At 37.0% G+C, this 25,268-nt stretch overlaps 1 protein-coding gene across 1 annotated transcript in view; it reads right to left on the reverse strand.

Annotated features, from left to right (window-relative positions):
* ADCY8 (adenylate cyclase 8) overlaps positions 1-25,268 on the reverse strand; it is a 120,244-nt gene that overhangs the window by 22,730 nt on the left and 72,246 nt on the right. The window contains exons 7-9 of the mRNA XM_010404772.4: positions 21,296-21,566; positions 8,725-8,825; positions 1,517-1,718 (exon numbers count right to left, since the gene is read on the reverse strand). Coding sequence (XP_010403074.1) covers positions 1,517-1,718; positions 8,725-8,825; positions 21,296-21,566 — 574 coding nt within the window. The remainder of the gene's footprint in view (positions 1-1,516; positions 1,719-8,724; positions 8,826-21,295; positions 21,567-25,268) is intronic.

Consider the following 25,268-nt stretch of genomic DNA (forward strand, 5'->3'; position numbering starts at 1 on the left):
TCTTTTGCTTGTTCTTTCAGCAATTCAGCCATCTCTGCAGTGAAGTTGTATTACCTGGCTGGCTGTGCAATCTTCTGTGACACCAGACAATTAATGGTACCTTCTGAAAGTTTATGAGGTGTACAGCACCTCTCTGCAGGGCAGAATCTCACAAGAAAAAGTACAGTGTTTTTTTAAAAGACTTTCAGGATCAGAAACTTAAATTTATAAAAATAAGAATGCACTTAAGACTCATAAGACTCACTTGTCCTGCTGGTGAAACCAAAGCTTTATGGCTTTTCTTAGAAAGCATCTGAGTCTTAGACCCCTCAAACTGGCTGCATTTGAACTCAGTGGACACATAAAGCTGCAAGGCTGAGATACATTAGCTGTTCTTAAATGCATGCAGGTCCCTCCGGAACAAACTATTTTTATGGGAGAACTTTGACATACAAAATAACGAGATTATATGAATGTTGTGATTTCCTATAGAGGCCAGGGCTCAGTGACTCAAGTCATTGTCCATCTAAATATATGACAATACATATAACGGTTTACTGCTTTATTGAAAACCACTGGTGTGACAGTAAAAAGTAATAATTTTCTTTTGATTGTTTTTGGATTAGCCAACCCAGAAGATTGCAGAAGACACAATCTTAACAAAACAATGCAGAAGAAGTCAGAGGAGATAACAAATTGGGCATGGATAGCTTGTTTCAAGATCAAGACTAATTCTACCAAAATCTTTCCTGAAAGGTATTTGTTAGACATGATTTTAAAACCTCTAAATTCTAAAACACTGCTTAGTGTTTTATATTGTAATGCACCACTGTCCTTTTCTTCAGGAAGTTTTCAGCCCAATGGAACTCCAGACATTTACTGTATATTTTTCTGTAATGATAGAAATGAGTGGCTGCATTTTCCTTTCTCTGACTTACTTACTCTCCTATCAGTGATACTTTTGATCTATCAGTGAGACATTTACCACATTCTTGGCTCAGGCTTCAGCCCCTGTCAGGTTGTCTGACATTATAATCTGCCTAAATTATGCAAAGCTCTCTCATGTTGCTGAATACATCAGGATAATCAGGGTTCTCCTGGAGTTTTAAAAATTATTATTTTAGTAATTTTTAAATTTTTCTTCGTAATCTAAATAATAATATAACTGTAAGATGATCTGAGAATTTGAGAGGAAGAATTTAATATCCATAAGCATTTTTAGGATTGACAGTCTTTAAGAAAGTATTTCAGCAAGTCAGAAAATTACAAATGGTCCTCAAAGGGTGGATATGTCGAGCAGAAAGTAAAAAAAAGGTCTTAAAAATAGATGATACTCATAAGGGAGAAATAATTAGATATTTAGAAATACATAGATTAAGCAATGGATTGAATTTCCTGAAGCTGTGATGCTTTGCCTTTTTTATGTTATCTAAATCACAGCTGGCTTATAGACACAGTTAGCAAGTCCTGTAGCAAGCTTAATAACTCATAAATCATCTTTTCCTGTGTAATGTTCCTTGGTTCCCTATAAGCTTACAATATTGATGATGGCTCCAAGAAAATTAATGAGAATGGATGCAAATATAATGACATTCCTTGCCAGGTAGGTCTCATTAATCCAGCAGCAAGTTTTCCGGAGCATTAAGGGTAAACATTTGTAATCCTCTGCCGTAGTGATCAGCACAAGAGCGGAGTGCAGCATAATCAGGATAGAAAACTGAATGACCATTGGTATCACTCTGGGGAAAAAAAAGAGAGAATCCAGCATTAAATCTCAGTACAATGCCACAGCTAACAAAAATAAATGTGTAAACAGGTAAGGCTAGGAAATTCGGTTGTCATAAATCTGAGACAGTCAGTCTTAGATAAAAGCCCAGAAAGAGCAAAGTTTTGCCCCTGTCCCATAGGTCTGTCGTTGCTTCCCATGGTTCCTTGCTGGGAAACTGAAAAAAGCCAGGGAAATAAATAATTTCCAGTGCCTCTATTTGTCTATGTAGAGTCCAAATGGCAGGAGTGTCTCTTCTTTTGTGACTCAGTCATCCCTTAAGGTGTTTTTAGAGCAATTCTGTTGAACCTGTAGGATCCTGATGCCATGTGTATATGAATTGGTTCCCACTCAGACTGGTTTGGAGGTGTTTAGTAGAGTATTGTTTTGTATGCATCATCTCACAGGTGTCAAACTCATATTATACTGAGGCTTATAGACTCTAAAGTGAGTACAATAATGCAGCCTGTTTCCTGGAGTAAGTCACGATAAAATAACTACAGAAATGCAAGATACCCCTCATTTTAGTTATTAGTGGGACAACTGCAGCTAATAATCGGTTTCTAAAAAAGCAAAAGAACTGACCTACTGTTTTCATGGAAGTCTTTTAAAATAAAACATATGAAAAAGTGTTCCATAATCTAAATGTTTAAATGAAAATTTGTCTGGTGTACCCCATAAACTTTGTTCTTGCAAATGTGATCTTTAGTCAAATATTGATAAGTGCATACACAGAATAAGTAGTTCAATTTCTTTGACCATACCATTAAAACCCATAATTTCTTTTAGCCTAATTTTAATATTATATTGTTTAAATTTATTCCTTTTTCTTGCTTAAACATGGGACCTGAAGTCAATCAAGTAACCTACGTGGTTGGAAAATGCAGCAAATTGGTTTATTTCACTGAGGAGTGAAATACTACTTTACTTCACAAGTCAAGTTTTTTGGGTCCCCATTTGTGCCAGTCATTGACTTTCTTTGTCTCTTTTCCCAAAGATCATACCCATGCAAAATAAAAGTAACTCCACTGCTTCTGTAACCTCTCCCCTCCTCACTCCATTTTCCCTTGCCTTTTTACTATAAGGAGAATAACTAAACTTGAAGATTTGAATTAGGTAATTAAAATTTCTAGTAACCCAGCTCTATAAAGTCTCACCATAGTGTAATAGGTATGCAGACAAGGAGAAAAGGAAACCACACTGATACAATGGCAGAAGAGGATACATGGACATAGCAGGACAAGCTTGAGAATAAGTCTGTGTTGGAGCTGTCATTTCTCAGCTCTGACCATGTTTACAGCTAATGGATAGAGTCCAAAGTGTTTGCATTAAGGAAATACCAAAGATGCACTGGGTATTTTATGTGAAAACTGAGTATATCTTACTCACAGTACTGATGTTAGTAGAAATTGCCTTGAGAAAATGGGATAAACCAAACTGCTTATATTCAAAAGGAAGAGTTAGGGGTTTTTTAAGTAGTCTTAAGACAGAGTATATGTGGGGAAATGTTGGTCATGTTGGGGGAAAAGACATAAAAACATGGGAGGCACATGTGTCAAGATGAAAGAGATTTAGGTGCAGAACTGTACTCCTGTATGCTTTACTCTGCTTAATTTTGAACATTGTCTTCACCCGAATGTTTGGATTTTTTATGACCTGATTCAGCCGTTACTATTGAGATTCATGTACATTAAATCTGGTGGTGTTTTAAAGACAGTATTTGCTTGAAAAATATTCATTTTTGATCATCCAAACACACAATTACTCCTTTAATGTAACAGGACAGAATAACATGCAATTTGCTTCAAACTTTCTTCTCTATCACCTACTAAAATTAATCAAGCTAACAGAGAAAAATGATTAAGGTATAAGATTTTTAAAACAAAATTTCAACCTCTGAATAATTTACAGTAATGCAGCTGTTACTCTCAGAACCTCAAAATAAATGAGATTTGCAATGTAGGAGTCCAGAAAAGTTGGGTTAAAAAGATAGCAAGCGGGAAACCATTTTATCACTAATAGAGAGTTTTACTTTTGGAACATGTCTGACCTGCTATAAGTAAGATATATATATATATATATATATATATACATAAAAAGATTTTTTTTCATAGTACTAAACTACATTTTAAAACATATTAGAATGAAATGTGAAAAATATGAAAATGGAAGTTCTGTTCCCAAATTAATTGAAACAAGAAGAATTACATGTTAACTTTCATTGAGAGCTTCTGTGTAGCAATAGCTTTGACACTGTTCTGATGATATACCATTGGTATGAAAAGTTATCTTCACTTGGGTCAGCATTTCACTCCAACAAGGTTTGTCAGAGTTTAGTATCTGAGTTGAAGACACTGGATCTTCCCCCAAAAAGTCCCATGCTCTCCAGCAGCTTACCCAGAAGGTAAAGCTTGCTTTTGAAAGAAGGAACAACATAGCCAGTAAAAACAAACTGTATTATGAAGGGAAGAGTGAATAATAAAGAAACAAAATTTGGAGCAGGAGAAATAGATTTCATCCTGTGTGAGTGAAAGTTTTGTGGGAAGAGTCTCTGGACTTGCTGGAAGTCCCAATGCTAAGAAGAGACACAATTCAATGATGTCTTGAGAGTTGCTTCTGACTATGAAAATACAAAGGAATCACAGAATGGTTTGACTTGAAAGAAACCTTCAAGATCATCAAGTTCCAACACCCCTGGCACGGGCAAAGACATTTTCTACTAGACCAGATTGCTCAAAGCCCCATTAAACCTGGCCTTGAACATTTCCAGGGACAGGGCATCCACAACCTTTCTAGGAAACTTGTTTCAGTTCCTCACCACTATCACAGTAAAGAATTTCTTCCGAATATCTAATCTCAACCTACTCTTTTTCAGTTTGAACACCTTCTGCCTTGTCCTATCACTACATGCCGTTGAAAAAAGCCCCTCTCCACTTTTCTTGTAGGTGCTGGAAGGTCCTATAAGGTCTCTCAGAAATCTACTCTGGGCTGTAGAACCCCAAATCTCTCAGCCTGTCTTCATAGGAGAGGTGCTGGAGCCCTCTGAAAAATGGGGAAAGGACAGTCAATAAGCTGCACAACATGTCCATGGAGAACTACTCAAGGGAGTGAGGAGGGCTCATCACCTGTGTAGTTTTGGATACAATTCATCTCACTGCATAGCAGTCTCTTAGATTTACGCAGGTAGAAGGCACCTTGAGATTCAGATTGACCCATTCTCCAGTGGCTATACTTTGATCCCGGGTTCTGGACACTGACAGAGAGTCATGTAAGATTAATTCCTTCCGTTTCCCACAGTACAGCAGTATTCTGCAACAGCCTTCTTGCATTGCAAAGCCAAGTGGCTGTGATCCGATTTGGAACGGATAGTTTCTAACTATATCCCAGATATATATAGATAGTCTATATATGCAGATGTAGCCTACCAGTTCTGCTGACCTAGCCTGACCCAGCTCTGAAAAAAACCAGATTAAAGCCTTCAGAAAGATTAGGATCAAGCCTCAAGAGGTCATGCCTGAGGACACTAAACATTAGTTCTTATTTTGGACTGCCAAACTTTACATGTAAGATCCATGCTATTAAGGTACTATAAAGGAGCATCTACAGACCTAAGTCTGGGATATAAATCCAAAATTGCAGCATAACCTGCTTAGGTGCCTGAGAAACTGAGACCTTGTATTTGTTCACAATAAATTTATAGGCAACAAAAACTCTTCCAGTGTAGCTGTTCAATTGAAGATTGATGTTCTTGTCTCTTGCCTAAGCCTGCTTGATCATAACAAAACTGAAGCTGGCACAGTATGACCTCTCAGATGCACAATTCAATATCTGTGCTAAGATTTTGATGGGAGTATGCTGATAGGATCAAGTACAGTAAAATACATAGACAAGGTTAGAGGGATAACAACAAAAAACTGTAATAATTTTCTCTCCATGAACTCCTCTCAGAACTAGGACACCTGGCTGGGATCATTCCTTCATTCAAGAAGGGATTCAAGACCAATTTATTTTCTTTTTAGGGGTTCCCTTACTGCCAAGATCACATGAAGTATAAAAAGAGCTTTTGCTTTCCCTCTTCCTCACGTACAGTCCCAAATCAACTGACTTGAGCCAAAAGGAAAACTTATGTAAAACAGAAGATGCAGGTGTTTAAATTAACAACAATTTGAAATCTGCTTTTCTCCCTCACAAGAACAACCCCGTGAAAAATGGGCAGAAATAAGAATAGTTCAGCAGTCTACTCTAGTATGACCTACTATTCATGTGAGCATATATAAAGTTCATTGCAGGAAATTAATGAAACTCCCAGGTCTCTCAGATGGAGACGATGAATCACTGCAAGGGTGGCAATGTAATACAATGGATTCATAGAGGATAATTATGGTAAAAATATGGCATTAATTTATGTCACTTAGAGTAATTTCCCCTACTCCATATTTCAAAGAATGAAAATTATTGCAAAGATTTTTAAAGTCAGAGGTGCATCTGCCCTGTCAGGAAAAAAAATATGAATGGATCAAATATTTATCCTTAGAGAGATAGATATAAACCGAGATAAAATTTTGAAACTTCCATACACATTAGGCTTGAAATATGATTTCCTTCTTTAACATGCAGACTAAGGTAAGCTCTCTGGGAAACTCTCCAGAGAACCTTAGTAATATATGTTCTATGACAATTTAAATAGCATTTTCACCAAATTTTCAGAAATCACCAAAAGACTCAGCTCAAAAAATATTCACACATCTACTTAAGCAAAAAAAGATTTCATCCTTGTTCAATAGAAATATGAAGCATTCACCAAAAACCTCTTATATGTGTTTTTAGGAAACGAGTAAGTTACCATGAGGACTGAGTTATAGTTTGTTAGGGGTTTCATGGAAATTATTTCCATGGTTTTCCACCCTAGTATTTTACTTCTCTGATATTTACCAGAGGCATAACAAATGAATATGCAGTTATCTCAAAGATTCTCTGAATCCAAATCCTATCTAAATTTGTGATAGTTGGTTCAATTGCTCATGCCTTGAATTGCTTTCAGAACTGGAAGTTAGGAAATTTGAACTTCCAGATTATTTTCTCATTCAATATGTTTAAGCATATTGAAACCTTCTCACTCAAAATCCCTATCCTGTTATTTTAGGGTTGCTCATCTGTTGACAGGCATGCTTTTTTAAAAACTGAAACACATTTTTTGAAGCAGAGTATCAGAACTTGAAAAAACAAGACCAAAATTTGTCTCCTTGACAGTGATCTTCAGCTCCTGACAGAACATAAGAACTGCCATAAACACCCATGTGTCTCCAAAACTTCTCTCACAAAAGGGATAGTGGTAAAAATCCTTTCCCTAAATATCTCCCCAGGTTCCAGCAATTAACCTTTCAGGGCATTCTTGAAGCCAAGGCCATATTTTTTAAAAAAACCTCTGCCAATCTTTTCTTGTTGGAATTTATCTAATCTTCATTTTCCTATTTGTATTTTCAGCCTCTTCAACATTCAGTGACAAAAAGGTCCTCAGGGAAAAACACAAGGCTACCAGCAAGATGAGAAACTAGGAGGTGAGACAGCTGCAGGCAATGCGTTAGTGTGACTCCTTCCCCCTCTTTCCAATGGAACTAGACACCCTCGCAAGAGTTAACAGAGATGAATCTGTGCAGATAGAAAAAAAATGTTGTTTTTATTTTTTCTTTATTTTTTTTCTGGTATGGCAGTGATTGATATAGCAGCAGAAATCTTTTTGGAAAACAGGTTCTGTTAATAAGATCCATAAATCTTCTTGTACATATTGAGGAAAAAAATAACAAACAAACACACAAGCAAAAAAAAAACATCTACCAGACGTGAAGAACTTTAAATATGTATTGGGAAAAGAGCTTTTTGAAAGCAAGCAAGCTTACTAGGGGCAATATAGCACATAAGGAACAACAGAAGGTCACATAATACTCTGGGAAATTTCTCAGCTGAGAATTACAAAACGTATGAGACATCACTGTGACAGAATGTAGTTGCCTGCCTGTACCTAAGCACCAGTTTGGTGCTCTTAGACATCAATGTGGTAACTCATGTCTTCCATGATCATCCAGAGATGATCCAAGAAATCTTGCTGCACTACTATAACACAACAAATGTCTTATTTCTTGTAGAAATAATGTATTTTCAAAGTTACTCTGCAGTCAGCCATAAGTTAAGGCTCATCAGAGCGTTAGAAACTACCTGAAAAATATGTTCATCTCTGGGCACTTCTGTTTTAACACTTGCTCTGTCAAAGACCAAACGGCACCAGAGGCTTGTAATAGTGGCAGTCCTGTTGTAGAAAACTGACCTCAGTCCTTTCACACACTCTTGTGATCTCATTATTGAATTGTACACAAAAATGCCAAATAAGAGGTTTCAGGCTGTGAAATGTGGACACCGAGGTCTCGTCTATGTCACACTGTAATTACCTTGATAGGAATAGCCCCAAAGAAGAGCAGAAGTGAAAACAGATCTACCAGATCACCTCTGTGCTTATTAATGGCCTGAGACCACTTTTCCCAGCTGGGCAAATCACATTGTCAGCAACAAAACCAACAGTAAAATTCTCTTACAAAGCATTTATGAAACAAAACCAAGAGAATCACTGATACCCAAGGTGATTACCAATCAAAGAGGCACAGCTATTGTTCTGGATCATGTTTCTCCAGGACACACTGTGGCAAATTTTTGTAACACAAAATTTCCACTTAACTCAGTGGTAGTTCTACTTGAAAACATAACAACATAGCATCAGTACATGCTGCTGTCTCACTTGAAAACATGTAGCTGCAGATAATGTGGTAAAAAAGTAGTTAATATTGCAAAAAAAAGTGAACAAATATTTTCAAACACTTCTGGGGAACAAGCAGATTTTATTGGTTCATTGCTCATCGATCCTAGAAATGTTATTCCACTGTGTCCCCAAGAGTGCCTTCAGATATATAGAGATATATTTCTGTATTTACCTGGAAGAAGGGAGCAAGCTTTGGATAGCGGTGATAAATACAAGAACAATAAATGCACACACCAAGTTTGATTTGAATACTTCATCCCGCATTTGAGAATACTAGAATAAAAAAAACACACACAGAAAAGTAAATTAGCTCTTAACACATGCAGTAGTTTCATTAAGTCTGACGCACATAGGAGACATGGAGAAAATTAGCACAGTGCATTAATAAATCAATAAACCTGAATTTCTGTTTTAAATTCAAACACAACAAATAAATTAATAATAACATGGTAAAATATTTTAACCAAAAAATTTAACCAAGAAAATATTTTAACCAAGATAATACAAAGTTGTTCTGCTTGGTTCAAAATTATTTGTTTTGAAAATCCTGAGGTAGATACCAGGAGCTCCTGCTGCTGAGTAGAATACCAAACACTTAATTGTTTAATAAAATACCTAATAACCAGAGGAACCATGAGTTTCCTCACATGAAGACAAGCACTGGAGTAATCTGTGACTCTGCATTCATGATGGCACAGGTGTGTCTCCATGATGGCTAAATTGAGGCCACTGTTATTTTTTCTATTTTTCTTTAAAAAAAATTACATAGAACATTCTGTGACTATTTGGGATGCTGGGATGCTGGAGCTCTGTATCCTAACTTATTCAGAGGCTGTGCAGAAACTTGGTGATATGGGCATTCTCAAAATGTAAAAGACTATTTGAGGAGCATTATTATAAGGATGTATTGAGAAAATATTTTTCTCTAGCATATCAAACCACTGAGAAAGCTGTTCCCTCTTTGTGGGAATTGCCAAGAAAAGGAGTAACAGATATATCAATAGACCATGGTGGATCAGTTAAAGTGGAAATATTAACCAAGTCCTCAGCTAATATTTATTATTGTTAATTCAATTAAACTGCAGCTGTTTACAGTAGATGAAGATCAGTCCATAGGAATACTTTTTATAATTCTCTATATCCTATATGGATACCACCAAATTTTCTTTATCTTATAAGAAATCCTGCAGAGACTTGCCCCAGTCATTTTTCTTCCTCTAAACAATAACTTCTTTTTGTTTAAACCTTTGCAGTTTTAAAGGGGCTGAAAAAAAGGATAACAGAATCAAAGCAATATCAGATATCAGAATGTCTCTCCAGAAATTTGGAAATAGGGCAAACAGCAATTATAAATGCCTAGAAAGCACTATAACAGAAAAAAAAATATTAAGAAATATGTCAAGAACATACACTAAGACAGCTCATCTATGAACTGGATTTCATAGCTAATTTGGTCTTGAAGAGAGATCCTATCTAGACTTGGCCTATATTCCCTACATGGACCTTTGTTTGGGACATCATCTCAGCTATAAACATCTGGTCAAAACAGTCTCAAGCTCCCAGATGGAAAAAAGGTTTCTCACTTCCCTGCTCCTGTTTGTTATGAGTAAGAGATAGGGTTTATTTGTTGGTGTCCCTCATTTTGACTCCTCCTCTCCTGTGATTATACTTTGTGTCTGCTGTTGACAGTATCACTTTGGCATGATTTTTGATTGCGCTCACAGGCAAATCCACTTCATTTTGCTGCTGGAAGCCCAGAGGCACTGACCCTGATTTCATGTGCAAGGAAACAGAACTGCATCAGTCTGCATAAATAATGGACCAGGGCTTTTTTTCAAATAGGGAAAAAGAAAGGTATGTTCCTTAAAATATAACAAGAAATCCCAGCTGTTCCATAGGGAAATTAAGGCAAACTAGATAAATGAAACACCAACATAGAAAGGCCTGCTGTGTTTAGCATTATGTCAAAAGGATGGATGCTGTGTTCTAATCAGTAACAATATTGTGATGAGGAATTGTTGACATCCCTAGGCAGCACTGACATAAATGATAAATGTAGCAGTTCTGTAGCAGTCTACCCCTTAATGACTTGGAGAAGTAATTGAAGGACTGACTAAACCTCAAGGCCCTTCAAAAAGCATGGCTCCCCATGTAGCCAACCAGAGCTGTGTAGAGTGGTTGGAAGAATCTTGATATGACCTTGTCCGCAGTGCAAACCTTCATTGCAGCATCCCACAGACCCACCTGTGCTGGTGTGACCTGCTCATGGCACACTGAAGGCTCCCATGGGGCTTGGGCCATTTGCCTGCTGGGAGGGAACAGTTTATCCATGTGCTTGCCCAGCCAGCTGGGTGAAACTAAGGAAGGCCAGGTTTCTTCTGTTGAGTAGTGCTGCTTATTCCTCACCTCTCTTTCCCAAGGCCTCTCTGAAAGGGGAGGACCAGGAATACGACAGGCTTCACATGTTCCCCTAAAGAAAATATTTGTGCACTGGGGAGGAAGATTTTTGGTCTTACCCTCACTGATTCTCTTTGACTCAGATGGGACCTTATGGATGAAAAGGGAGACCAGGTTTTTTCTTCTTCAGAGTAATTGTGGAAAAGCTTTTGCAAGGAGAGGGACAGAAGAAGGTGTATCAAGAAGTCTAAGAGAGGAGAAGAAATTAACTCCTGAGAAGACCAAAGAGTAGACAGAGTTCCAGTGGCTGACCAATGATAGAAAAGTCGCTGAACAGGCATGGAGTTTGCCCAGCATCTCTTGCAGACCTCCTTGCAACTGGAAGTTTCTGGGTTGAAGGAAGGAGGTGACGCCTGTGTCTGCTGGGATACAGCATGCAGGAAGAGCAAAATTGTTTTCCTACTCATTTAATTTCTATTTATCTTACCCATCAGAAATTCTGAAACAGAGAAACTCAGATATTTATGTCTAATATTTGAACTAAGAAAACGTGTACTTTCAAATTCAAAGCTCTTTTATATTTCCAGTGTACTTACCTCACAGAAAATACGTAAACGCTTCACTTCTAAGCCCAACCAGATTTCTATTCCAAGTAAAAATATACAAGAAGACTTTGAATATCTTTATACAAACCTTTACATTGGAAACTTTCTTTAATAAAACCCTATCAGCATGTAAAATTCCCTGCCCTGTACCTATGCTTTATGCTGTATAAAATTACATGGTATGAATATTATCAAGTTGCTGATATTTAGGTAGATCATCATGATGATATCTTTTAATTATTGGAATAATCTGAAGTAGTATCAGATTTTCCTGTGAACTATTATATATTTGGAAATTTTAGTATCTTTTCATGCTACCATCAGAAGTACTTTCCTGTGATGAGTTGCTCTATCTGCCTACATGCTACTTGTGTAAAGAACCTCTAGCAAAATTGAGGGTGAATTGTCTCTAAGTGATATATCAAGTGTTAATGAGTGAAATACATGTTAGTAATGACTAGTCAATTTGGGTAAATAATCTATAAAATATACCAGGTGGGGATCCTGCACAAATCCTATGGAAAAATGAAGTGTTGCAGAATTCATATGGAAATACACATACTGCCTCAGAGAGATAACCCCTTCTCTAATGTAACTGCTACTGCTTGCTGTGGAACACACATTTATTCTATCACCATAGATGAATAAAGAGCAATGAGATAAGAGAGGAGTGGGAAGAAGTTCCAGTGGCTTAAACTGCAGTGATATAGCAGTTACTTGAACCAGCGTAAACCAGGATCTGTGCTAGCTCCATGGTAGTTTTGTGCATGTTGATTCCAGAATTGTTTTTTTCTAATATTTTGAAATCTTAAAGGAAAAAGAACAGAAATTTCACTGCTAGTGTAAACCTGATGTCTGGAATTGTTTTATAGCGAAAAGATTCAAAGCAACCCAGACTGTTTAAACAGAACTCCACTATGACATTTCAAATCCATTCATGTCACCCCATGATCCCACATCATGGTAGTCCTGTTATTAATGCAGGAGGAAAAAAATATAGTTTGTTGTTCATGTGGTTACTCACTTCTCTGTCATTTGAGGTACAGAACATTAACGGAATTCACACTGAACAAGGTAAAGGTAACACTTCTTGGCCAGCATCTCAGCTACGGGTGCTGTTTTTTCTGCCTCCTGTAAAGTCTGGGGTGAGAGGCACTTACAGATTACAGAAATGAGTATTTAGCAGATGCCAGCTCTGCCTGAAAGTGTGATGGCTAAATGAGAGAGCACAGGATTTTACATGGGGGAGGTTACTTCAGAGCTCCCTCTGGCTTGAAGCAGTCACTGTGCTGAGCAGAAGGGCAGTGTCAGCCAACGGGAGCAGCAGTGGGAGAGGGGAGGCCCACAGACATTGACTGTCGATTCTCTCAGCCATACCACGGGGAGCAGCCTAAGGTGTTGGTGTAGAAGGTTGCGTAAGCAGTTGCAAAATGTTAATGGCTAGGAAAAAACCCCGTAATTCCAGACTGAAAGGTTAGGGGTGGGGGCAGCAGAGGGAAAAGGCTGCTGAAAGAGCTTTACGATACTCCAGTTAAAACCTGAGTTTGGTTTGTTTCCCAAAGGGACAGGAAGAAGAGAGAAAGTGGTAGTAACATAAGATAGCATGGGGGAAATAACTACTTTCTTCAGGAAAATGATTAAAATATTACTTTTTTCATTAATTCCTGTAGCCTATGGTTAAACTCTAAGGTTATAATGACAAACCTCTAATTACTGCACAGGCATGCAGAAGGGAAGGGACATTTTCCATGCTGCCCCACGAGAAAATTACTGCTGTCTACAACAAAGAGGACACTATGATTCATCTTTCCTTAATCCAAATAATTCCTTTGTATCCTGGTACATACCCCGTCACTATCTGAGCACACTCATGATGTCCCAGCACCCTGAACAGAAGCAAGGAAGTTGCTGACCAGAGGCTATCCAGGTGTTGGAGGTGGATGTGCCAGAAAAAATAAAGCAGTGATGATATTTTTTAAAACTTTACTCCTGCATAATATGAGAAACCAGATTAATTTATGGAACAGAAAGAAGATTCGGTCAACTTTACTGAAAGGATTTTATGTTTCTATTGCCTGTGCCTACTGGTTGGGACTAAGACCTAAGGAAATATTGAATGAAAGCATCATTCTCCAAACACTGCAGCCCAGTTCTCCATTGGAAATGTCCTACTGGGAAGAAAATGTATCAAACCTGCTAAAATGTTAACTTTTAAATAGACTTTTTGTCATCCAGATGCAATTAAAACTTTATTAATATTTTAAACCTGACCTATGTAACGTGATGGATTAGAGCATGGTTCTTTTTTTAGTTCCTTAAATTGCACTTAAATTGAATTCTACACTTCCCTTATAGTTTTTCTTGTGTGGCAGATAATTGTGGAATATAAAGTAATAAGAAATTTTATATTTTGTATAGGGGATCGGATTCTGGGCAGTGTCCCTTTACACCAGACCGTGCTCAGGCCTTGTGTGATTAAAAAGCAACGTAAGATGAGGTGAACTATTGACAAGTTTGCTCATTCAGCAAGTTGTGACCAGGCTGTTTCCTCCTTTGAACAAAAAATTTCAGACTCTTTCACCTTATTTTTTTTTTCTTGTGTCTTGAAGAGATTAAAGATTATTCATGACTTTTAGGACTTTATGTAGTAATTCACATTATATTGGAGATCTTGAATTTCACGTCCTCTGGTTCCCTGTCATCTTTGCATGATGACTGCACTGAAAGAAATATTTTAATATTTTATGTTTCAGCAGATAATTATTTGTGGATAATTTGGTTTTGGGAGTTCTAACTTGTGTCTCAGTGTAAATATCCTCAGGGGGAAAAAGATTCTTGTACTTTTGTTTTAAGAAACATTTCTTATTTCTTCTACAAGATTAGTAGTGCAATAAGGGCTGAGATATACTTCAAGCAGAATTTTTCTTTTCCAGTTGTCTTGACAAAACTCTCACCAATGAGCCTTCCTGAGGTCTAGTCTCCCATAAGTTAAGTCAAAATGTCTGTTTTCCCCTGGAAGTTAAAGTGATGATGGAGAAGTGAGCCTCCATGCTTCCAATTCCTCACTGTTTTTATTTCCTTTCAGTCAAGTGCACATAGTATTGCAGACCTGCTGTTGCTGCACTGTAGTAGCATATGAAATTATCAATGAAAGTCAATGAAATTATTTGAGATCTGTGCAACCTCACCCTGTGCCATCAGCTTTCAAGGGATGTTCTCCCATTACCTTATCTTTTAAAACTTATAACTTACATCTGGATGTAGACTGAAATAGAAGTTAATGAGATAATTTTGCTGTTGAGAAGCAGCAAAGACACGAACAATATTTAGCTCTTAGAAACAGATTTTTTAAGAAGGATGTTTAAAACAGAGAGTTGAAAAATAACTATTGACTTGAAATAAACATTGCAGCTGCATAGAGGACATCAGAGGGATTCTATGATTAAATGGAAGGAACATATCTATATAAATATAGATATATATTTTCTGAATAGAAATGTCAGTTTATTAATATGCTCAATCATCGTTAGTGCCAAAGTCACCTGTCATCTGACAGAAAACTGCTTGTACTCGATACCAAGTTCAACCCGGCCAGTGGCTGTTGTTTTCAGAAACTGAGTTTGTTCAATGTATGTATTTTCCAACAATGAAATGCAGTCATTTCAGCATTATAACACCTGCATCATGCCACTGTGTATTATGAACTCTAGCTCAGCCCCGCCTTCTGAAAACTGAAACAAAATGAAAAAGAAAAACAAAGCAAGAAAAAAAACCAACACAAGCCAGAACCTACAGCTTCTCTACTTCGGTGAACATTTATTACAGTTTGAGTTGTGAATAATGCAGCTACCAAGCCCCAGCTACCTTATGCTCCAGGCTGGAGTCTTTAAACATCAGTGAAAAAGGCTTGATATGCTCTCTTCTCAATTTATCGCCACTCCGTAAGTCGATGGTGTGCTCTATTCGCTTGTTAATTTCCTCAGGCCCAGACTGGACATGCAAAGCTTGTGCAAGATGGTTTGGAAGCAGATTTATTGAATTTCTTGTTAGGGCAGCCAGAGTCTAGGGGAAAGCACATGCAAACAGAATAAACCTGCTGGTCCCCTTGGGTTAAAAATGCAATGTTTTAGTTCATGTTGCATTGCAAACCATTACAGCATTCCATGCAATTCATTCAATGAAATCTATAGAAGTGTAAAATAGTAAGTCTGTTCCACTGAACACATACAGTACATTTAGGGGAGCACTTTAATGCCTTCTTTTTTATAGACTAGGAAGTTTGTTGCTGCACTGAGAATTAGGACTATATTCCCCTTTTCAAACATGATATTTAATTATTAAAGCATGCATAAGGGGAGTACACACACCAAAATCACAGCAGGATATCTGACTCAATGGTGTGTTTTAATAAATAAGAATGGAAGCCATATAAAACAAATGCCACAAAACAGGAGTAATGAAGTTTTTCTTATCTTAAAGTTACTGGATGTGTGTAGATAAGGAACAGATCAGTTAGTCAGGAGTGAAGAAGGTGACATTTCTGATTACTTCAGCATGGGTTTTCAGATAATATATTCTTCTTCACTACTGGTATATTTCAGCCAATCTAGATTACAGTTAGGCTATATGATTTAACTGTAATTCATATTATTATTTAAAATATTGTCTCAAATGCATTATTCCTTTGGTATTTCAATAACTAATCAAAGAAAAAAATTGAAAATACTTTTGCTTCACAAAGGAATTCTAGCAGAGATAGTATGAAGGGTGTTTCATCTTCAGCAAAGAGTTAAGAGTTTGCTTTCATAAAGAGAATAACTCATTCCCATTTCATGGTGTCATTTAATGACACAAACCACAGTGAAGCAGCTCTTTCCCACTTGAATGGGAAAATAAAATCTACTACTGTAATATTCCCAAGGGTTAAGAAATGTTAATGAATGGAAAGGATGTAAAACTTCATACATCATAGCAGAAGACATTTCAGCATTATCATGGATGGGAAATAAAATTCTGCCTGAGAAAAGTTATTCCATAGGTCCTTACTGAAAAGATCTTCAGCTGCATCTCCTATAGCATTGTTGAAACAGGAGTTTAGGATGTATTGTCACCAGATACACCAGAAAGCCTTTTGTATCATGGGATTACATAGGGCAAATGCTATAGGGAGATTTCCCTTGTTCAGATTCAAACTATAATCAACAAACATATTCTAATAAATCTTGGACAGCACATTAAAACATGGGAAGGATCTCAGGTACCCACTGCCAAAGCTCAACTGACAATTTTCCTTACAATCCTAAAATCAAGTCCACGGACTGTGAAGTCACAGATAGTATTTCATATTCCATCTTATTTCTGGTAATTTAAGATCCAAAAATACAGTCTATCAGGATTGAAGTCTTCTCTCTGTTTCAATGAAAAGAAGTTTTCCTGTTTGTTTAGTAGAAAAAGGACTTCAGTAGAGAAAGTTTGGGAAGATACTCTACTCAATTCCTCCCTTCTTCTGTCTAGAAAATTAGTATCATCAACATAAGTAGAAAAAAACACTATCAAAGAAACTTTTCTCACACTAAAGTTCCAGATATGACTGAATTCATATCTTGGCCTTGGAGAAAACAATCAAGGTAAGTGGATAAATGCTATATTACTACATGCTGTGATACTACTTTGGTTTAAGTACTACTGCCTCTTTTAAACTGAGCTAGGAAGAAAAGCTTTTATCAATTTTTGGTGGCTGAAAGGGCACAAGTGTGTCTAAAGTCCCTGTTAAAGGACGACAACACATCAGATGGTGGTGTGTAAATTGATTCCTCAGAATTACCTTGTATTTCTACTTCTCCACTGGAAATGAGGGTGGAGAAATTCCCTAATGTTTTTCATGGGCATTTTGTTTTATTTATATGAGAAAAATAATCTAAATTGATCCTACCAAGATACTATATTTTGGTTAAAATTATATTTTAAGCTGCGAATTATATGAAAGCTTGTCTTCTTGCTGAGTGTATGAAGTGTATTACAACTCATGGTAGATGAACATGACATAATATCACCACTCTGGCCATGGTGCCTGTAGTATTGGTGCAGGAATAGACTCTGAATTTGCATCTATATTCAGGATATAACAAGGAAATTCACATTCGTGTTTCATAGAGTTTTCTCTCCCTCACATACATATACATACTTTAGAAAACTGCTTCCCTGTATTTAGAAATAACAACAATGAAAAAATGTGCAAATTATTCCCTCAAGAATATGTTCTAAGCACATCTTGTCTCTTATCCCCCTCTTTGCTCCGCATCTTTTAAGACTTCTTTATGCAAACACAAAAAAATATTGATTCTTTCTATTATCTCTCCTACAGTTTTGTGAGCAGCTCTGTGGAAGTCACAGTTGTGAATTCTACAGTGAGCTTTTGAAGCTTTCTGATGCTGACAATAACCATTCATCATATAGGAACAAACATAAGGTTCTATTAAAAAAAAAGCCTAGCCAAACTTGCATCTGAAACTGAAAGAAGATGAATTAAAACAAACAAATAATAAAACTCAAGCTTTAGACACATTTTATAGAAACTTTAAAAGGTAGCTTAGATTAGATTTTACTTCTTTCCTGCAACAAGTCCAAGCATCCTGCTGTCAAAAAGAAGGGAAATTTTTAATCAGTGCCATTTAGAAAACCCTAGGAAGGTTTCAAATTATTTTTTTTTCGTACTGCAAGGACCAGGTTTTGGAAGGAAAAACTGCAGGTGGGATTCAGTTCAAGAGGAAGACGCCTAAATGAGGGTGTCTACATGTTTGGTGTCTACATGCCCGGTGTCTAAACTTCTGTTTCTTCCAATACACACTCCAGATGCTTTCAGTTGCCAAATCATATGTAGCTGTGGTCAGCTGAGATGCCTTAGGGAACTGGACAATAGTCAGGAGCCAGGAGATGTGGCAAAAGACACAGGGACACTACATGCCACTGGTCAGTGGTGAGGACCAGCTGGGGTGTGCTGGGGTGTGCTGGGGTATCTCAGCATAGAAGTAACAATAACAATGGGGTAGCTGCAACAGGCAAGTGCCTTGGTTTTGAACTGAATTCCACCTTTTTGTTTAGACTTCTCTGTCATCTTGGCAGTCTTTTAGTATAATTTCTGTGCTCACTGTTTAGCCCCACTGCAACCACTACTAAGGTACACCTACAGCAGATGGACATTTTAATATGCTGTTTTTCCTAATTCACATCCTGACAGGCCCATCAGCTGCCTCCAGCAGCACACACAGTGACCATGTCATGCTTTCAGCTACTCGTTGTAATGTACATGGAAGAAATTCAACTTTATCAGCTGTTAATTCATTCTAGAGGAGGAGACCTTCACTCTCTTGATATAAAATAACTTCTGTCCAACTTTCTTTGCTATAAGAAAGAAGCCCACACACTAGTTTCAATAAATGAAACCTCCATCCATATTGAGCATGTCTGAATTTCAGACAGGAACTTGCACCCTTTGCTTACCTCACGATCAGAGCAAGGGTACATAGTGATAATTGGGCTGTAGACAGGTGTAATTTTTGATAATATCTGTGACTGCTTACATAAAAAGTGGTTATTTGTTACTTACTCATATAAACATATCTACAATTCACTGATTTAGGCAGTCCATAGAACATGAGTTTGAGGTAATGAGTATGGATTGGGATAAATTAGAGTTTGGCATAAGAACTCACCAGAGACTTCTTTTCACATGCTTCCTAACATAACTAGAGTTAAAAGTAATATACATGTGATCAGTTGCTCAGATTCTGTTGTGGCTTACATTGGGTAAAAAATCATTTAAATTCTATTGCCAAATATTCAAACATAGAGAATGATTCATTGTTGGGTTGCTGCTACTAGGATTCTAAAAGCCTGCTGCTTACAGTGACCTTTAAGCTGCTTAATTAGTGTTATTAAGTGCTTATTCTGTCCAAGACTGACATACCTCTGGAAAAAGCTACTATATCCTAGTATAATTTAAATCTATCATCTGAATTTTTTAGCTCAAATACATTATTTGTGAGCAGTAATGCCTATTGCCTCAACTGTAAATTAAAAATTACATAATAATTGAATCATACATGGAACAGCAGATTTTCAAAATCTTTTTTCCACCAAAAGGCTTATTGTAAAACTGTAATATAAAATTACAGCTTTTCCCACCACCACTCCAAATTCTTAAAAAAACAGCGAGAAACTATTCTAAAGTAGATTGTTTATTGCCATAAGAAAAAAAAAAGTTTTAAAGCAACTGTTAAGCTATGCCTATTTCAGTTACTTTCAAGGCCTTTTTACTAGTATTGGGCAGGAGTTGATCAATAATAGAATAAACCCACTAATCCTTTATTTCATTCATTGTCTTTGTCAGCATCAAGGTCAGGTTTAGCTGAGAAAAGGGCCAACAAAATGATAGCCTACTCTGCATAGATTTTTTTGGACTACAGAAATCAAAATGCCTTAAAGGGAAAGAAAAAGAGAGAGAGAGATCAGAAGATGTTTACAGCAGCATGCACCCATACCTCTATTCCAAATGAAATGACAATAGAGAGACAGGTCAACAAAATACAAAGAATACTCTAAGGCAGTGTACATGCAGATACACAGATGTACAGGACATATATAAAACAGGTGTTTTATATAACAGCAAACTGAGCCATGCTCCAATTCAGTTTGAAGAGATGAAGACACTGCTGTGGGCTGATTGATTGTGAAATTTTATCACTTCTGAGCACATTTGTAAGAAGCAGAAGACAGTTGACGAAAGCAAGACCTCCACACAGCAATGTTTAAGGTTCAACAGACAGTTCAGACAAGTAGGAATAAGGACGTGCAGCAGAAGAAAGGATATATCACGTCGTTACGGATCCCTCAAAGAAAATGAAAGAAAGTTTCAGCTGACCTTGCCTCATAAAGACTCATCAATCTTTCAAGTGCAGTGAAAAGAGTGGAGTCTGAGGCCGTATTAACCTTTCCATCTTTAATTCCTCTAAACAAGCAGACTTCACAGAACGATTTTTTTTACCGTACAATTGTTGGTTCCCAGGTTGCTGGCAATCAGCCATGCAGTGCTTTTGGAAAACATCTGATTAGGAGAAGTTGCAATTATCTCATATTTCTATTGAGCTACAGATGTCTTTAGAATCTAACTCATCTGCTAGTGAACCTTAATTATGTCCTAGAGTATGAGTTTTTAATATTTTTTTGTTAAAAAAAATGAAAAATGCACAACCTTATTTCACAAGGTGCTTATTTTTTCTTTCTTCCCTTGTATATCAATAAACTACTTTATACTTTTTCCTCTGGCAAAATGTCCTTTCTCTCAACCCTTTAATTTTATGGCACTGCAGTAAAGCTATTCAATGAGATATACTCTCTGACTAGAATGTTCCTGCTAGTTTAGTGACATTAGATTATTTTTAATTACTTCTTCGTGGAGGGGTTCAATTAACACTAAGCCGTGCAGTATTTAATTTCAGTTGGGAAAAAGGAAAAGAAAAAAAAAACCAAAAAACAATGAACCCAAAATCTCTGGTTCACTGGAATTTTCCCAGTTTGGATACGTGGGTTTTTTTGCCTTGAAAAAATTTGTTCAATCCTCTACTGTTACAGTACATGTTAGAATAAAGGTTAAGATGAATTTGTCTCCTCTGTGGCCTCCATTATTGAAATGCACTCAATCATGCATTCATACTCGATGACATTAAAGGAAGTTTGACTTACGTTTTGTTTTCCCACTATGTTATCAAATGGAAGTTCAGGGCTCCAGGATCCTTCAGTAAATGTAGCTCCACTGTTTCTCCTGTCAGAGGAGCTGACAGCCTCTTTCACAATATCTTCAGGTAAAGTCAACAGACTCTCCTCAGGTTGTTTAATTAAATAAGTCTCAATGTTATGTTTTCTCAGGAATTCATTGCGTTCTTTGCCATGCCCTTCTTCAACTTTATAATCCCCATTCAGGCAGTCCAGAGTGGCTTTGGAGATGTGAATCCTCCTGCATAAGTGAAATAAGTAGTAGTAAATACCGATTTTACTAGTATACTAGTGCTCTAGTATACATAGCTTCGAAGGAGGTTTTGAACTCTGCATATTATTTAATATCATGGATAAATAGAAGGTTTTCTACTGCAAATGATGAAAATTAAATAGTGTATTCAAAAACATGAGCTTTATTTGTGGTCAAGTACTCTCAAGATATGTTTACATCAATAAGATGTCATTAACGCACAAAGTTCTGTCACAGGATAAACACTTTGACATTCACATCTGAAACCTTTGCTCATAGTTAATAGTTTAATGGGAGACCTTCCTGAGTAAAATGCTATTCTGAGTGAAAAAAAATTGTACTTCAGGGAAATATATTGAGAGAAAAATAAATGGTAGGCATTAGAGCAGTTCATATGAAGGCTTTGATTTCCTTCAGTTTCCTGAGGTAGCTTAGACATTTGAAATTAATGGTCTTATTGTGCCATTAATTTCACAGTAGGGAAATAGGGGAACTGTGCAAAGGCAAGTGAGGTAATAATTTCTATTAAGACTAAGCAATGAGTTCAATAAGCTTTGGCTGAAGTTGAATTTAGAAGATTACATAGAAAAGAGCTCAAATTTTGCAATAGTATGATAGGCATTTTGTTGTCTTCCAACCAAACTATTTTTAAGAAATCTTCAAGTTTCTACATGTAGGGTAAATTGCAGACACCTCTAGAACACGTCAACATGGTCAGCCATGCTGCACTGTACAATGCCACATCATGAATGCAGCAAGAGTTGTTCATTAGGCATTTATCTAACCCAAGCAAATAGTTGTAGTGACTCTTTAAACCAGCTAATTTTTTAAACTTTGGGTGTATGTCACTTGCTGAAAGACAGACTTGCGTACAGATTCCTAGAATTCAGAGTGAGCTAAAATTCTTGATCTTGATGACACATGCTGAGGTGCTTTTCTCAGGGAATTTGGCTTCCTCCTGTGAAGGAAATGGTCCTTGCATAGCCCTTTGGCAACTTCCTTCTGGAACTCAAAAGATGCCAATAGAGTGTTGAATTGCATAATATTTTGATGGAATACAAGACTATAAGTGCATATGTTATGTGTATGCATTTCCAGAAAATAAAATGCTAGTTGCATTTAAGCAGTGTGAAGTGCCTAGGAGTATCAGAACTTGGCACAAACTGTCTATGTGGAGCATTAAATATCAGCATCTAATTAAAAGATAAAAAATTTGTATCTGAGCCATTTTTTTAAGCTGCCTCAGCTTCCCTGCTCTTTCCCAGGTTTTGTACAACTTTCTGAGGTCATGCTGGTATAATGATCACAGAGATTAGTAGTATTTTGTAGTAAAAAAATCAGTAAAACTCATGATAAAACCCATTAAAAATGTTTCTCAAATATAAGCAATTTTGGTCTGGACTTAAACAGCAAAGCATGTGACCTCTCAGAAAGATGATGCATTTCCTAGCTCTAAGAAATCCAAATACGCTAAAGTGATTTAACTAAGGTACTAACCTAAAACTAAAGAAAAACAAAAAGAAAGAAAGAGAAAGTGATACACCAGTTGCCAAGGTGACTATCTCTGTGTTTAGATTCAACTAGTATAATTTGGGAAGATTGTGTAATAAAGCCCTGAAATAAGGATTTTATGATGGATATGATAACAGCTTTAAGCAGAGTATGGAGATAGCTATTAATGTAATATCCTTAAATGGGTCAAATATTAATAAATAGTTGGCAGATTAAAAGTATTTTCTGGCTTCACCTATTGTACTGCTTGCTTAAAAAAACTTAAAATGTGGAGAGATATCTTTTAATTTTATACAAATATAGTACCTTGGGTACCTGAGTATTGAAATCAAAAATGTGTTGCCTGACCTACTCTTGAAAGCATATCAGGCCCACAGTGTTAGATGATACCTGTCATTGAGACATAATTGAAAATTAATTATTATGTAGGTTTTATGCAATTCAGTACTGGAGATTAATACCTACATACACTAAGAAAAGACTATTAGAAAATGGGATCATGGCAGAAGAATGTCACTGAAATAACACTGTAGGATCTTACATGGTTTCCTTCCCAGGTGTTGTGGACACATTTTTTACTCTCAGAAAACTGGAAATTACCATTTTTTTTCTCAGTGCTCCTAATTGCCTTCTCTCATGGCAGCTGGGCTGTTGGTATGCTCCTTCTGTCAGGTGCAATCTCTCCCTGCATCACCCATGCTCGTGCGGCCTCAGGAGGATGTGCAGGCATCGAGTGGAAGAGCTGAGCCCCTTTTTTGCTGCTGTCAGAGTGGGTGAAAGGATGTTCCCCATCCTCAGCTGCCTCCCTCCACTATGCCCTCAGGAAAATGGTGCAGTTCATCTTTGCTCTTGTTTCACATGGTGAGAGCAGGACTGCTCACAAGCCCAGGGCAGCTTTCCTGATGAAGCTGATCTAGGAATGGGAATGACCTCGGTATTACAAGTAGGGGGATTTGAATGCTGGTGGCAGGGAGGAGTAAGGAGAGGCTGAAATCGACTTAACTGCTCTATTAAATCTGCTCTGCACACTAGGAAACTCTGATGTAAATCACTATTCTGAGGGACCTGGTTCATTGCTGTCACATACAGGCTTTGTTCTACTGGCACACTGCTATCCAGGAAATCACTCTGCTCTGACAGACTGAAAACCTGCCAGGCATTTTTTCTACAGCAAGGCTGTGCATTTTCTGGGTTATTCTGTACAACTAATAGCTGTACGACTTGCACACATTAACAGCAATAGACTCTGCTTTTTTCAGGTGTGGATGGTGAAACTTGAGTGATCAATTTGCTCATGGTAACAAAGCATCATCTTAGTCATCTGGGAGTATCACGTGGGATAAGCAGCAGGCAATGAAATTTTTTTCTGAAATTTGATACACGGGTGACATATGCAGAGTACAGAAGTTGTTCTCAGAGCATGCAGAGTTTCATTTTCTGCTAATTCCAAGAATACATATTAGAATAAAGGTTTACTATGTAGAACTGTGGAAGGGGCCTGCATTTGCAATATATGAAGCACATTTCCTTCCAACTTCCTGGGAACATGACAGCTCTGACAGATCCTGATGTGTTTGTAGAGAGTACAGCACATGACTCAGTTTTGATGACTTAAAATCTCTGTCACTCAAGGTGACAGCACCACTTAGACTTTTTTCCACATAAAGATGTCTGCTGCTATTGCTTCTAAATCCCATAGCTAAAAATGGAATTGTATAGGTGATCTTTCGTACATCTTTTGTCAATGGAAGGTGGAATGGAAAGTGAACAGAAGATTCCTGCAATCGCTACTGTTGATTCAAATTTAGGATTTGCAGCTTCCAAATCAACATGATATACAGGTCATATCAGGCAGAAATAATATTCAACTTTCAGGTGAATCAGACACATCAGATGCACATTAAAAAAACTAGGCAGCTTAATGGAAAACCATACATTTTCACATATAGACAGTTGAGATAAATATCTCGAAACATCTACTGAAGCATCAAATTACTTAAAAGACTTCCTAGAGAGCCTGCTGTTCATAACAACTTGTTATTAGCATATTGACCTATGAACACATAACTCTTCCCACATTTTGTGCATTAGGAAATAAAAGAAATTATAGCTTTGTACCTCATGATAGCATTTGAATGGAAAAGGTGAGAGAATGTAGCCTGGAAAATCTAATGAATT

The sequence above is a fragment of the Corvus cornix genome, chromosome 2 (assembly GCF_000738735.6).
Source record: "Corvus cornix cornix isolate S_Up_H32 chromosome 2, ASM73873v5, whole genome shotgun sequence".
NCBI lineage: Eukaryota > Metazoa > Chordata > Aves > Passeriformes > Corvidae > Corvus > Corvus cornix.